At 40.7% G+C, this 15195-nt stretch overlaps 1 protein-coding gene across 7 annotated transcripts in view; it reads left to right on the top strand.

Moving 5' to 3' along the window:
- PIGN (phosphatidylinositol glycan anchor biosynthesis class N) overlaps positions 1–15195 on the top strand; it is a 76282-nt gene that overhangs the window by 3279 nt on the left and 57808 nt on the right. For all 7 annotated transcript variants that reach the window (XM_045850200.1, XM_045850199.1, XM_045850202.1 and 4 more), the window contains exons 3-9: positions 3208–3460; positions 5550–5671; positions 6174–6272; positions 8661–8767; positions 11267–11391; positions 12566–12696; positions 13579–13695. In XM_045850200.1, coding sequence (XP_045706156.1) covers positions 3240–3460; positions 5550–5671; positions 6174–6272; positions 8661–8767; positions 11267–11391; positions 12566–12696; positions 13579–13695 — 922 coding nt within the window. In that variant the 5' untranslated portion in view covers positions 3208–3239. The remainder of the gene's footprint in view (positions 1–3207; positions 3461–5549; positions 5672–6173; positions 6273–8660; positions 8768–11266; positions 11392–12565; positions 12697–13578; positions 13696–15195) is intronic.

The raw sequence follows: 15195 nt of genomic DNA, 5'->3' as shown, positions 1-15195 counted from the left end.
GACGTTATGAGACAGGGTGAGAGGGTGGAGGGGAGGTCGGAGGTGCAGTCTCTGGAGAAGATGTGTACCCACAAAGGCCTTGCAGCAATAGGGAGCATGGCATATGAGAAGAAATTTAGAAAAGAGAAAAAGGCCAGTGTGGTGAGATGCCATGAAGCAAAGGGGGCAGGGGGTGCTGTGGGACAAGGCTGGGAAAAGAGGCAGAGGCCAGCCCATGTGAGACCTTGTTAGTCCCATTAAGGATTTCAGTCCTGATTAGGATGGGGGAGAGGCACTAAAGGGTTTTAATAAGGGATGAGTTGTTCAGATTTACATGTTGAAAAAAGCAAAACAAAAAAAATACTACATTGCTACACAGCAGAAGAACGGGGTGTGAAGAGTGACTCCTAGCTCTCTGATTTGCATATCGGGATGGAAGGTGGTGCCTTCACCTGAGACCCGGAGCCCTAGGCGTTGTGGGGGGCTGCTGCCTGAACAGGACAGGGCTCTTGGCATGGGCCGGGGTGGTGGGGGTGATGCCACGAGTTTGGCTAAAAACATACTCAGCTGCATTTCTTTGAAATATGCAAGTGGATGTGTCAAGGTTAGAGTTACATATATGGGGTTGGAGCTATAATTTGTTGAGGCTTTTGCATACATGTGGTAACTAAAGCCAAAGATATGATTTAAAATGTTTAAATAGAAGGTATTGAGGGAGGAGAGAAGAGGGCCTACAACCAACTTTTGAGGAACTCCAAAAGTCACTGACCTGTAGTGCCCATTTTACACAGGTCATAGGTTTAGGAGGAAAACGAAAGAAGTAATGTTCAAGGAAGCCAAGAAATGAGAGCTGTTTTTCAAAGACGGCATGGTTACCAAAGACAAAGGGACTGGGTAAGCCATGGAAGATGACTGAAAAAAGCCATTGGATTTTGCTACATTAGTAGAAAGCTTTTCCTCTGATGTAATGAAAACAAAGGCTCAATTTAAGTTGTTTGAAATTAGGTGGCCAAGTAAAAAGAGATTGTATTCAATATTTTCAAAAAGTTTGGTGGTGTTGGGGAGAAAAGAGCAATCAGTGCTTTTAAAAGATTTTTTAAAAATTAAGCCTTATATTTGTGAGGTGCATCCTTGTCACAGATGTGGTTTAATTCATTTTCAGTGCTCCATAGCATTTCATTATGAATTGTTGATATAAGAACATACCAACCTGTAGAGAATTTTTTAAAAAATTTATTTGAGCGAAACAGACGATATGACTAGAAGCAAGATTGCAAGATTTCAGCATAGGCAACATGCTTCTCTGAAGGACATTTTGCAGTTTCTCTTATGCATTTGGAGTTAAGGAAGGAATTTAAGGAGGATGGCACGAAGGTGGGAAGAGCGAGGTGAGGATCGGATCACAGAGCAGTTCACAAGATCACAGGTTCTCCTGAAGGTGGGCGTGATTCAGAAGGAGGTGTCTGAAGAGAGGCATTTCAAGGGTGTTCACCCAGATGCGCAGAAACGACGGACAGGGCTTCCTTTAGACTCGTCACACTGGCTTTTAATGCTGAAAACTGGAAGAAACCTTAATGCTCCATAATGTGGGGGTAATCAAGAAAATTAAGATTCACCCCACAGAATAGATATATAAAGATACGATGCAGAGGAAGAGGTTTTGTTTTTAATAGCAGAAGTGCTAATGTATAGGGAAGGAAAAAATCAATACATAAAATTGTGAGCCTCTAAAAATGTAGGTAGGATAAAATAAGAAATGTAATAGGTTTTTGTTTAGGTTGTCAAATTATGGGTAACTTTTCTATATTTTCTAAACTTATCAGAGTGATTGTCTTATTTTTATATTCAGAATGCCATTATTAAGATAGTGCTTGTTGTTTAGTTGAAACTCATATATATTAGAAAAAGCAGAATATTTATTCTGGTAGTCTTACGTTAGACTGCAGAACAGCATCTACTCACTAAGGGATTTTTATACTTTATGAAAAATCTTTGGTATTTAGCTGCTCTTGATTTTCTCAGGAAAAAAAAGTGGCCCATAATTTGACCCTTTGCCCTATTTCCTTTTTTTGTTATATGCTTGGCTTTGATAAGGTTTATTCCCTAATGTTTAAGCTCTTTGCAGGGTACTTTGTCACCCTTTCTTTCCATGATGTAATTTTTCAGGCCAGGGTGAGTAACATGTATCTATAATCAAAATTATTTCATCTTGGGTTTTCACCCAAGGGTCACTGTATGTGACCCCTTTTTTACACTATAAAAAAGACATGTTAGAGTGCTTTGTTGTTCTTAACCTCCAGAGACTCATCCACAAAAGCAAATTTTAGACTGACTTGAAACACACTTCCGTGGACAGGTTGACCTTGGCAGTCAATTGCATGCTGTCTCACAGAATTATTTAAATGTTTCATTTCACATTGCTTAGTTTTCCCTTGCTAAGTACTTGTAAGCCCGTCAGATTGTCAGGTCTGTGACTGTGCCTTCTTCTGGTCTCCATAGTACCCCTGCACACAATTATGCCCTTAATATGTGTACAGGACATTTTTATTGACTGAATAAATGTAACTTTCTGCTTTCTTCTTTGCTCTTCAGGGAACTAAAAAACTGTGTTCCCTTAATGAGTACACATTTTCTGAAGCAAAGATGAAATTTAACTACTTTTTCCTTCCTATAATTTAGCTAACTGGACAAAAATGGGTGTTGTCTACTCAACTCGGTGACAGTGGAGAAAAGCTAGAAGTCTCCTGGGCCGATAAGCGAACATTGAAATAAATTCTCACACATATAGATGATGTGAAAATTCTGGGAGTAGCAGTGGTTGTCATATGGGCAGCCAAGAGCACCGGGAGTTATATTTTCTATTTCATATAGGATTGGATTTAATTGTACCCCAATTCATTTTAGGGCCCATTTAGTTCTTTGTTTATTTTTTTTATCCTACTGTATACTAGTTTTTAGGAGTCTAGTATACATTTAATTTTATTATAAATAGTTCACTGGAGCTAATTGCTTATTGAACATTTTATTTTTCCTTGAGTATATATTATCATGCATTTTATTTCAGTGTCACCTCATTATTAAAAAAGGTTTACTGTTACCACCACAAATTAAGATGTGAGATATGCAGTATTGTAAGATATATATCTCTACTCCACGAGGTCATCAAGCTTTGTGAAAGTGTATAACTGCATTAAGGTCTACCCAATTTAATTTTGTTCCCTCTTTCAGCTTTTCTTGAGGGTTAATTAGGTGCCCTGGATATGCTGCTCTTCTTCGTTGTGGGACTGTTTGTCCATATCGTGTTCTTCGCCTCCATCTTCGACATTTACTTTACGTCTCCTCTGGTCCATGGGATGACCCCCCAGTTCACGCCGCTGCCCCCTCCAGCGCGGAGACTGGTGCTCATCATCGCCGATGGGCTGCGCGCAGACACACTTCACGAATTCGATGAGGACGGAAGTCCGAGAGCACCATTTATTAGGTGAGCGTGTCACCTCAGACAAAGACATCCTTGGAAAAAAGGATGATCTGATCTGATCAAAGTGTTTTTAAGCAGAGGTATCCAAATCTCTTTATGCCTTCATCTTTCTAGGTTCAGTTTTCGTTATATAACTGAAGAAGTTAAAAAAAATATTTCTCTCTGAATATGTGGTTCAGTGGTTTTCAAGCCTTTTACTTATTATGTGTGTATTTTTTCCAAAATTTGTTTCATTATGAGGTAAGTCAGTACTAAAAGTGTCTAAACCAGTACTTAAACTTTTTTTTTTAATGGAATAGATTAGGGTGCTGTTGGTTCGCAAACCCATGCAGATTTCAAGTGCGTGACTCAACAGAACATCACGGGTACACCGCATTGTGCACCCACCACTCCGAGAAAAGTCTCTTTCTGTCCCCATTTTTGCCCCTTTTGCCCCCCTCCACCACCCCCTTCCCCGCCCCCTTTCCCTCTGGCTGTCACCGCACCGCTATCTTACAGGTACTTTCATACAGACGGTTCGGAGAGCCAAGCACATCTCCTGAAACGTGTTCCAGTGCAGTGTTCTGTAACTAGTTGCTCTGCTGACCTTTCCCCTGCAAAGGCATTACTGGGGGCGTTGCTTTACAAAATTTTTCAAATCACTATGATACAATTTAAAGAATATTGATACATTTTTGCCTGTTTTAATCTCCAATTTAGAGATATACTTTAACTTCTACTTGGGAGTGTAGTCGTTCCCCCTTCCCTTAATTTTTAAAGAATTTTTCAAGTACAGGAAAATTTGGAAAGATTACTGTGTTTTTTGTACTATAAGATGCACTACCTGCCCCCCCACCAAATTTGGGAGGAATAATGGTTGTTATTGCTGCTGTTGAGTTCTGTTTACATTTACATTGGTGAAATATTATGTTATTTATGTTATTAAATATTTTACCACATTTTTTGCTTCAAAATTTTTTCCTATTTTTCTCTAAAACCTACGTGCATCTTATAGTCCAAAAAATATGGTATGTAATAAGCATTCGTATACCTATAACCTAGATATAACAATTTTTAACTTTTTTTCATATTTGCATCCTCTCAGTACACACACACACACACACACACACACACACACACATACACACAGAGGCTTAATTTTTTTTTCCTGAATAATTTGAAGGCAAGACATCAGATTCTCCTAAATATAGAGAACAAACCGATGCCTGTCAGATACAGTGGGGGTGTGGGACTGGGTGGAAAAACCGAAGGGATTAAGAAGCACGAATTGGTGGTTACAACCAGGGCTGTAGAGTACAGCGTAGGGAATGTGGTCAGTGGGGCTGCTGGCAGATGCGCGCTAGACTTACCGGGGGGAGGATCCCTTCGTGAACTATATGAATGTCTAATCATGGTGCCATACGCTTAAAACTCATATAAAATAATATGGAATGTCAATTATAATGGAAAATTTTTTTTCATTTTTTTAAAGATTTTATTTTTTTTAGAGAGGGAAGGGAGGGAGAAAGAGAGAGAGAGAAACATCAATGTGCGGTTGCTGGGGGTCATGGCCTGCAACCTAGGCATGTGCCCTGACTGGGAATTGAACCTGTGACACTTTGGTTCGCAGCCCAAGCTCAATCCACTGAGCTACACCAACCAGGGCTGGAAAATTTTTTAAAAGAATAAAAATTTGTAAAAATATTACACAACACCATCCCTAAACACTTCAGTGTGTATCTGTTAAGAACAAGGACTTTCTCCTACGTGACCATAATACCATCATCGCACCTAATAAAAATTGAGCAGTGATAGAATTTTCTTGTGTATGTCGATTATTAATTATGTAACAAACCATTTCAGTACTTCGTGGCTTAAAACAACAGTGGTGTATTTTGTCCCGATTCCATGCGGTAGGTGGGTGGTACTCTGTCCATCCACTGGTACGAGGGCTGGGGCTGGGCTCAGCGGGGGTTAAAAGGATTTCTTTCATCCCTAAATTTTGACTGACCTTTTTGGTTTTGATTCCTTCTGTAATCACCTTATTTTTCCCAGACCTTCCCAGAGCAGTACTTGCAGTCTGCGTTAACTGTTCATCGGTGGTGTCTTTCAGGAATGTCGTGATGCAGGAAGGCAGCTGGGGCGTCTCTCACACGCGCGTACCAACGGAGTCTCGGCCGGGCCATGTGGCCGTGATAGCTGGGTTTTATGAAGATGTCAGCGCAGTTGCCAAAGGTATCGCCTGTTCAGGCAGTTCTAGCGCGGGAGAACTTGTTATGTCAGTAGTGCTTGTTTACCCTGACTCAGGACACAGGGTGAAGCATGTTTCTAGATACTTTTCATAAATATTTTAGCAGACCTTACGTAAACACACACTGGTATTAGTTCAAGCATTCAGCTTTTAGTCTTGTATTATCCTGTGCTGTTAAAGGAATGTGATTGAAAAAAATAAATAAAAGAATGTGATTAGGTGGATCTGTGGTTTTCCTAGACATTAACTTTCAAAAGTTCAAAATAATTACGTATTTTAGTAAAAAGTAAATTATCTGCTGTAAGCTTTAAAAAAAATTATAGCATGGTATATGTAACAAAATCCGTTTTTACTTTTGCATTAGTTGTGTGATTAGTCCTCATTGGTATTATTTGAAAAACACTTCTTTAGGGGCTATAGTAATATCTCACCACGTATATGTTATGGTTGTTGTTATTCGCTCCTTTTTTTCTCAACCCTCTGAAGGATGGAAAGAAAACCCTGTAGAATTTGACTCTCTCTTCAATGAGAGCAGGTACACGTGGAGCTGGGGAAGCCCGGATATCCTGTCTATGTTTGCCAAAGGTGAGAGTCGTCGGCGACACGTTCTCAGAGAATAAATAGGTTAACAAGCCAGTGGGTAATTTTTTATATACTAGGCCTTACTGACTTTGAGATACATTTTAACATAGCTAACATTCCTGAACTAGGGATGTGTGTTGCAGGGAATAGACACGTCAACCTGATTTTTCCTTCTGGGTCGCACTTGAAATATCGGCACACCACATAGTTGTCAGTGTTTTGGACTCAGTGAAATGATACGTGGCACTAACCACGTATCATTTATTTATAATCTTGGGCAAGTTAAAGAACTTCTCTGAACTTAAGTTTGCCTTTTTGTAAATATGGTAGTTTTTATCTCATAGGTTGGTTTTTAGGATTAAATTAGATGATTCTTATGAAACATTTAGCAAAGTGCCTATATTACTCCCCATGATGAAGCTGTTGATACCTGGTTTATTTTAGGTTGGTAAATTAAGACATTGGTAAAAAATTTTAAATAGAGGTTAGTACATAGTCACATAAAGATTTAAACACTAAAATTTATATTTATGATTCCTGTTTTTATATATTCAAGATCTTGCCATTTGGATTTGTTATGTTTGTTTCTGTGTACGAATCTGCAATTATTAGAACATCTTTTGATTACAAAATTAATATTACTTCCTAAAATCACTAGGATTTTATTTCAATTTTATGTCATTAAATGCCTTTTAGTGGGGGAGAATGGTCACCTCACTTAATGAAAAGGTTTTGTAACATGACACTTAGCCACAGGTATAATTATAATTAATTGGAATTATTGAAGATTAATATGTCTTCAAAGCAAATACATATTCAGGATTTTACGTATGTTATTCAGAGAACATTATTATGTAGGGCATGCCAAAAAAAAAATCCCCCCAAAAACCTGCAAACTCCTTTCCATTTACATACTCCCTTCTTGGGACAGCAGTTTGGCTTCGGGGGTGCCAGCGGTGGTGAGCATGGGTTAAGCTGCTATGGTTTACAGCGTCCTGCTTCTGGCTGTGGTTGACAGGACAGGGCCAGCGCCTGGACCGCGGGCAGTTCCACAGGAGTGCTCCGGTTCTTGCGGCAACCAGCAGACCCACTCGGATCTGTACTCGGGACCTGGGGATTAGAATGGCTGAGCAGTGGAACGGCCAGCATTAGTAGAGCTACACTGATGTCGCAAGAGATTATCATTATTTTATCTCTTCCCTATGATCTGGCAGAGCCTGTCAAACTCAGAAATTTACTAAGTTGATTGGATTCTTGGTAAAATATTGCAAATGTGTAAGATTAATATATTTGTTTACTCTGTCAAACTGTTTAGCAGTAAGCAATATTTATTCCCTTAATATTGAGAAATATATGAGGGGGAACCCCCTGCCCCAAAATGGAATTATCTTCTAGAGGGCAAGCCCCTTGTAGTACAGGCTTCCCTGGCTAGGTGAGTGTTCCAGGACCCCATCTGTGGCAGTGCACCAGCTGGCATTGTTGTGAGAGGCTGTGTTCAGCTGCAGGGAGTTTTTTCAAAGACTCTTAATGTGCCCATTTCATGGTGGGCGATTCACAAGCACACCTGCCCACACTGCGCTGAGTGTTCAGTGGTTTCTGACAAAAAAACAGCAGGACCCCATGCCCCACCCTTCCTACTCACCTGATCTTTCCCCTAGAAACTGCTTTTTGTTTCCCTGGATGAAAATAGTCCTCAAAGGGAAACATTTTGTTACTGTGGGAGGTGAAATAATAAATGGCAGAAGCACTAAAAGGCATGAAAATCGACAAGTTCAAAATCGACAAAAACTGTTTTGAGCATGGGAAGAACATCTCAATAGGTGTATTGCATCAAATGGAGAGTACTTTGAAGGTGACTGAAGTTTAAACATGCAAGAATAAATACACAATTTGCAATAAATAAATTCTGGGTTTTTTGCCCCCCCCCCGACCTTTTACACATGTTCTATGAGTAAGAGAAACGAATATTTGAATTTTTTTCTTGCTTTAGGAAGTTTTTTAAACTAAATTACTTCATTTGTTTTAGGTTGTAACCTCCTAACATATACACAAAATTTTTTTGAGTACTCTAATCCTTATAGGGAGACAAACTTTGGTGTTTAGTTTTGTATGCCAGCATTGTCACTTTGGCAAGGTAATTGACTTACATGTAGTGTGTCTGCAAAACTAGAACGTGTTATTGTGAGAGCAAAATGCAACAGCATGTGTGCAAAGCATGGTCCATGGATACGTGAAATAAACGTTAATTATTCTTCCCATCTTTATCTTCCCCATCATAATACAAAAGCTTTGTGAAAAATTTTGGGTACTCACAAAAATCTTTAATGACTACTTCATTATTATAACAGTTTAAAAGATGGTAAAAATTTTCCCCCCACATTTCCTTTTCAGGTGCTACAGGAAACCATGTTTTTACATATAGTTATGACGCTGACAGTGAGGATTTTGGTGCCCAGGATATATCAAAACTGGATACGTGGGTTTTTGATCATGTTAAGGTGCGTGCAGTGGTTAACATGCAGCCCACGTATTTCTACCTCAAGTGCTAGAGACTGATTTGTTAGTAAATGCGTGTTAAGTGGTTTTCTACTTACTTGAGCATAAAAATTCTATGTTGTAGCACACTGTTTTTTAAAAGACTGGCTACTTAGAAACTGTACATTCTACAATAACCAGTTAAAGAGAAGTTTAAGAAATAATTCTAAAAAGATAACCTTTTTGTGATACCCGTTTCTGAGCGTGAACAAGCCCTGGGCTGGACTCGGGTCGGCCTGAGTCTCGTTCCTCGTGGGCTGTCCCAGGTGTGACCCGCACCGTCCCAGGTGTGACCTGCCCGCCCTGTCGCCTCAGCGGCCCACGTGAGGTGGGGGGGTGCCTTCTGAAAACGCTGTTTAAATGTGATGCAGTTGTAGCACAGAAAGTACATTTTTTTTAAAAATTGTACTTTAAGTAAAAATTAGGGTAAGTAAAAACAAATTAGCAAATTAGTCAATAAAATATTTATGCATTTAAGAGTTATTTCACTATTTGATAGTAGCAATTATCACAGTTTCACCAGGCATCCAATTAAAATTTATCAAAAATTGTGGGAAAATCTCAATTGTGGCTCTTGGCTCTCTCCTTTCTATCAATCCATTGCTTCTCATTTTCAAATTATAACTTATAATTCATGTGTTGAAAGGCTTCCATTGATTGAACCGTTAATGGTTCTTCTTTTTACCACTTACGTCTTTTGAACTGACATTGTGAACGTCTCCATAATGTAGTCAGTTTTTGTTCATTTGTTTGTGATAGACTCTTTAGTACGTGTTCGATTCTCGGTGATGTAGCCTTTTTTACTCACGTGTTTGCAACAGATTCCTCGGTGTGTGTTTGTGTTTGTCCCTGCGTTTACTCGGCAGGAATTCAGTGCTCTGCCTTCTCTGATAAACACTTTCTTTTACCAGGCTCTTTCTCCTTGAAATTTTCTTTTTTCAAGTGACATAGACTTTTGTCAATGGGGAAAACTTTCAAGTTAAATGAAACTTCTTTAAGAAAATAGTTAGTGAATTTCTTTGCTAATGATCGTGTTTAATATAATCTACCTACTTATGTTAGCCACTGCTTAAAGGCCCTTGGCTGACACAGCTGAAAATGCTTGAAAATCATGGATTTGGTTTCTTGTAGACGGGCATATATAGCTGGTGGCTGACCTGACTTTATGCCTTTCCCCCTTCTTTATTTCAACATTGCTAGTGTTGGTGAACAGAAAGAAAAGATTTGCCTGTGACTTCATAAAATGTATACATAGCAACAAAAATGTGAAACCTTCAGCAGAGGTAGACAGTGTGAAGGAAAAATGCAGGGACTGAGAATATGTCTTTAGAACGCTCTGATCTCGACTGAACGGTTAGGGGAAGGCTTTCCTGAGAATCTCAAGGTGACCTCGCAGGAAAAACGGGAGACAGGAAAGCGTGGGTCTGGTTTGCCCGTGGCATTCTGCCCCTCTCGGGCCCTGGAGGAAGGGCCAGCCTGGACCCGAGGAAGTCTGAGGCAGGGGAGGTTAGAGTGGCAGGCTGGCCAGCTGGGAGTGGTGTTCGAGATGAGGGTGGAGAGGGAGGAAGTCGAGGGTTTTACCCAGACCCTGCACCCTGCCAGAGGCTCATGCTTAAGCCAAACAGTTCACAGATCCATGCAAAGTTCTACTCACTTTTTTTTAAACTGGGGTAAAATACGTATAACATAAAATGTGCCGTCCTAGCCATTTTTAAGTGTACAGGTTCAGTAGGGTTAGGTACGTTCATGGTGTCGTGCAACCAGTCTCCAGAGCATCGTCTTCCTCTGGCCAAACAAACTCCACACCCATTAAACAGCAGCTACTCATGCCACCCCTCCCAACCCCCCGCCCCGCCACCCCCAGCCTGCTCCCCAGCCCCTGGCAGCCACCATTCTACTTTCCGTTTCTGAGCATTTGATCACTCCAGTTACCTCATAGAAATGAATTCATACCGTATTTGTCTCTTTCTGACTGGTGTATTTCACTTCTCATAATACCCTTGAGGTTCATCCATGTTGACTCTCTTTCCTTTCTAAGACTCAGCTTATGCATCGCCTTCTCCATGAGGGCTTCCCTGATTTCCCCTTGCTTCGCCCCACTCCCCACCCGACTCGGTGGTCACCCTCTTCTGTGTGCCCTTAAGGCCCTAGTACTGCTTTATTTTTGGCTCTTGTCAAAATATTTCCTCGATCTCCTATTTTTACTCAATACTATGAGATCTTTATGAAATCAGATCTCCTTCCTATAACCTTTTTTTTGCCACAGAAAATAGCTCCCTCCCTGGTCAGCACAGAGGTCTCAGGTGACGACAGGGACCTTGTGTGGGTAGGCTCAAGGGCAAATCTTTAAAAAATAAGATAATGTTACAATTATGTATAAATTTAATTGAATGTGTTCGTCAGAATTATTTTCTAAATAAAAGAAATGCACTAAAATTTTTTAACTGATTTGTTACATATAGGAATTCTTTCATGCTGCCAGAAACAACCAATCTTTGTATTCTCAACTAAACGAAGAGAAAGTCGTTTTTTTCTTACACTTACTAGGATTAGATACAAATGGACATGCTCACCGACCAACATCAAGGTAATTTTAATTCTGTGTTTAGTTTCTTGTATTTGTGGGAAACAACCATTCTGTTTGAACTTTTGAGGTATTATAGTGGTTTTTTTTGTGATTATCACAACAGTATTTTAAATAACTCTAAAGTAGTGTTATATTTATATTTATATTTTAAATAACTCTAAAGTAGAGTAAATTCTCAATTATATGAACTGTAGATTGATATAGAAGCTAAAGCTACATGTGCTGTGGCCAGACTGCAGATTAATGTAAATAACATCCATCCTGCATTCCTCATTTGTCAAGGAAAGGAAGCAACTTACATATTTCAGAAATCCAGTAAATCTAGAGATAAAAAGCATTTTTAAGGTGTTATATCACAAAATACCTAATTCTATTTATTCAGTGTTATATCTGGCAAATCGATGTATAAAGTTTTATATTCTGTACTTCAGTAGCATTCCTCATATAGAATGGCAAATATTTCTCTCACTTTCGTAGACCATAACAAAGAGGAAGACTCTATGTCATACCTTTGGATTTATTTCGAATTTGGTTTAGATTAGCCTAACCGTCAAGCCTGTTGGTTAGCTGCCAGCGACGGGCTCCGCATCCCCTTCTTCCACGTGACTCACTGTTTTACCGGGCAGGGAGTTCCAACCGGGCAGGGAGTTCCGACTGAGCCAGCCTTCCTCAGCCAGCCTGGCTGCCCCCGCAGGTTTTAAGTGTGCGGGTGTAGAAAGCTTGAATGTAATTTGTGCGGAACATACCTGACATGATATCACATTATAATGGTGTGCACCACGCACAGTCTCAGGGATGAAAACGTTCTGTGCCTGAAACAGTTATACTTCCCTGTCAAAGTGGCGAGGACAGTGTGGTCTGCATTACGAGAGACTCGGACGGAAAGGCGTCGCTGTTGCATTTGAGACTTAAAAGGCATTCATTAAAGCGTGTGCGCTAATGAGTACCCTCCTCTTAAATCACTTTGGAGAACTGTTCCACATTCCGTGGCTTCTTTAAACAGAGGAAACATTATTCTGAACAATCTAAAGAGCTCCGATTTTAAAATATTGAAGTTGAAATCTGAAAGTATCTCAGGAGTTACTGACTTCGAATGTTGTGAGTTCATCTTGAATAAATTTGATTTTTCCAAATTAATGGAACTTAGCGTGTTCTTCTGTTTCTTTTTAAACAGGGAATATAAGGACAATATTAAAATAGTTGATGAAGGAGTCAAAGAGCTTGTGTCCCTGTTTAAAGAGTTTTATGGAAACGATGAGAAAACGGCATTTATCTTCACCTCGGACCACGGAATGACAGACTGGGGTGGGTTTGTCGTCCCCAGGCAGTGCGCACTTTGCAGTGAGGGCGGCAAACAAAGCTTCTAGACGCCCTGCTGAGGAGGGTTCCGTGTCTTAGGGCACGCAGAGTGCCTAGCACGTAATTGTATGCTTAAAATGTTAGTGTGAAAATCCTGATCTTATACTATAGGAGGACTGTATTCTCAAAATGTAACTTAGGGAAGAGTAGGGAGGAGAAAACAAAAACCACCAGGACGTACCTGCCTAGGGTTGTTAGCTGTGCGTGAGGGCAAAGGGGGCGAGGATGAGGGGGTTACTCCTGGAGATCAACCCTCGGCCATCCCGTCCTCCCCGCGGGAGTCCCCACGAAAACACCGTGTGTGCCCGGAGAACGCAGTGAGGCAGAGATGAGGTCGGACCTAGAATTCTAGTGAGCCCATCCCACTTTGTGAGGGGCTTCGGCTGCACCGGCCAGACAGGCCTGGAAGGAAAACGTCTAGAGACTTCGCCATCCGCTCCAGAGCAGCCTGGGCCTCCCCAGACCTGGCTGGCCCGTCCCCAGCAGAGCTGTCCCTGTCCTTCCCGCCTTCGGAGGTGCTGCCTCCCGCGGCATCTTCTCCGCGTCTCCTCGTCAGTGTCCTCGTCCCTCTTTCAGCCGGAGTCACTCAGCAGACATTCCGCCTTTCTTGTTTGCCCGTTCGTTCGTTCGTGCCTGTTGGTTGTTGCTGCTCGGACTGGCTCTGGGGACGTTCTAAAACTAAAGGTTATGCAGAGTTGCAAGCGTTTGGGAGTGTGGGGGCTAGAATTAGCTGCAGGTGGAGTCACTTTCAGTATGTAAAAAGGAAACATTTAGGTGTGAGTTAGTTCATGTGGACTTGCCTCATTCCTCTTGGTGTCCTCTTTGTAGGTTCCCATGGGGCTGGCCACCCTTCAGAGACCTTGACTCCTTTCGTCGCGTGGGGGGCTGGAATTAAGTCTCCCCAAAGAGTGGCGGCTCAGCGGTTTAATGACACACTTCTGAAAGGTACGAACACTTACCTTCATTGCCTTTACAAATATCACATTTTAAAATAAAACCAAAGTTTAATCTTAAAAAATCCTTTCCAAGCCCTGACTGGTGTGGCTCAGTGGGTTGATTCCCAGTCAGGGCACAGGCCTGGGCCACGGATGGGCCAGGTCCCCGGATAGGGGTGTGTGCCAGAGGCAACCGATGGATCCTTCTCTCCCTCCCTTTCCTCCTCCCTTCCCCTCTCTCTAAAAATAAATAAATAATCCCTTTCAAGTAATAGTTTTCCTTTTGATATTGTGCCATTACTGTTTCTATGTATTACTTTTATATAGTTCCTATTACTTGATTTATAATATTCAGCATATATGGTCTTAATCATTTGTCTTATGGAGGTTCAAGTATGAATTATACTGTTGGGTTTTTTCCCTTCACATTCCTTATTTTTACGGGGCTGTAGATTAAGCCCTGAGTCAAATCCTATCTGCAGAGATTATCAGATAAACCTCCCACGTGTGGGAGCTGCTGTTTCACAACCAGCCAGACTTTGCCCTGACCCCAGTACTTTTGAAGGCTCTCTGTGTGGCCCCAGCCTTCCTTGCCTCTCAGTCCCTGGAGAGAAAGAATTAAGGTAGGGTTCTTTTGCAGAGTTCCACCAAAGTTTTTCCTGATTAGACAGAACAGATTCCTTTCAAACGCTTTACTCTGAGTTAGTTTCATCAGACTCATCCAAAGCTTTATTTTCTAAAAATAAAGATATTTGAGGAATGCAGATTTCCAGATCTTGTGACTAGATTCCAGAGTCTGGGTGAGGCCTAGAATTTTTTTAAAATCCTCCTCCAGGGATTCAAACTCAAGTTGTATTCAGTTGTTTTTTCACCATAGAAGACTCTGTTTGGCTTGTGTGTTAAATTTCTTTAGATGCTTTCTTTCTGTTTGTGGATTTTTTTTAGTGGAGATGTAATTCTCATACCATAAAATTCACATTTTAAAATTGTACAATTTATCCTTTCGAGTACATTAACAAGAATGTGTAATCACCTCTACTATTTATAAAGTATTTCACAGCCCCCCTCCCCCCAAAAAACCTATTAGCAGTTACTCCTGTGTCTCCCTCTCCCCATCACCTGGCAGCAATTAATCTACTTTGTGTCTCCATGGATTTGCCTGTTCTGGACCTTCCATGCAAATGGGATTATTCACTGTCTGCCACGTCTGCCTTCTCCCACGTGGCAATATGTTTTCACGGTTCATCCAGGTTGTAGCGCGTATTAGTTTATTTCTTATAGTCAAATAATGTTTCATTGCCGCATATGCCACATTTTTTTATACAGCCATCTTACAGACATTTGGGTTGTTTTCACATTTGTGACTGTTATGATAATATTGCCGTGAAGATCTGTGTGAAAGTTTTTGTGTGGGCATATGTTTTAGTTTCCCTTGTCTGGATTCATAGAAATGGACTAAATGGGTTATATGAAACTATGTTTAATTTTTGCAGAATTCCAAACTGTTTTC

Source organism: Phyllostomus hastatus, unplaced genomic scaffold, assembly GCF_019186645.2.
Source record: "Phyllostomus hastatus isolate PE091 unplaced genomic scaffold, TTU_PhHast_1.1 phas_contig_80, whole genome shotgun sequence".
Lineage (NCBI taxonomy): Eukaryota > Metazoa > Chordata > Mammalia > Chiroptera > Phyllostomidae > Phyllostomus > Phyllostomus hastatus.
Note: the sequence above shows the minus strand (reverse complement) of the source record. Positions and strands in the feature narration are given on the sequence as shown.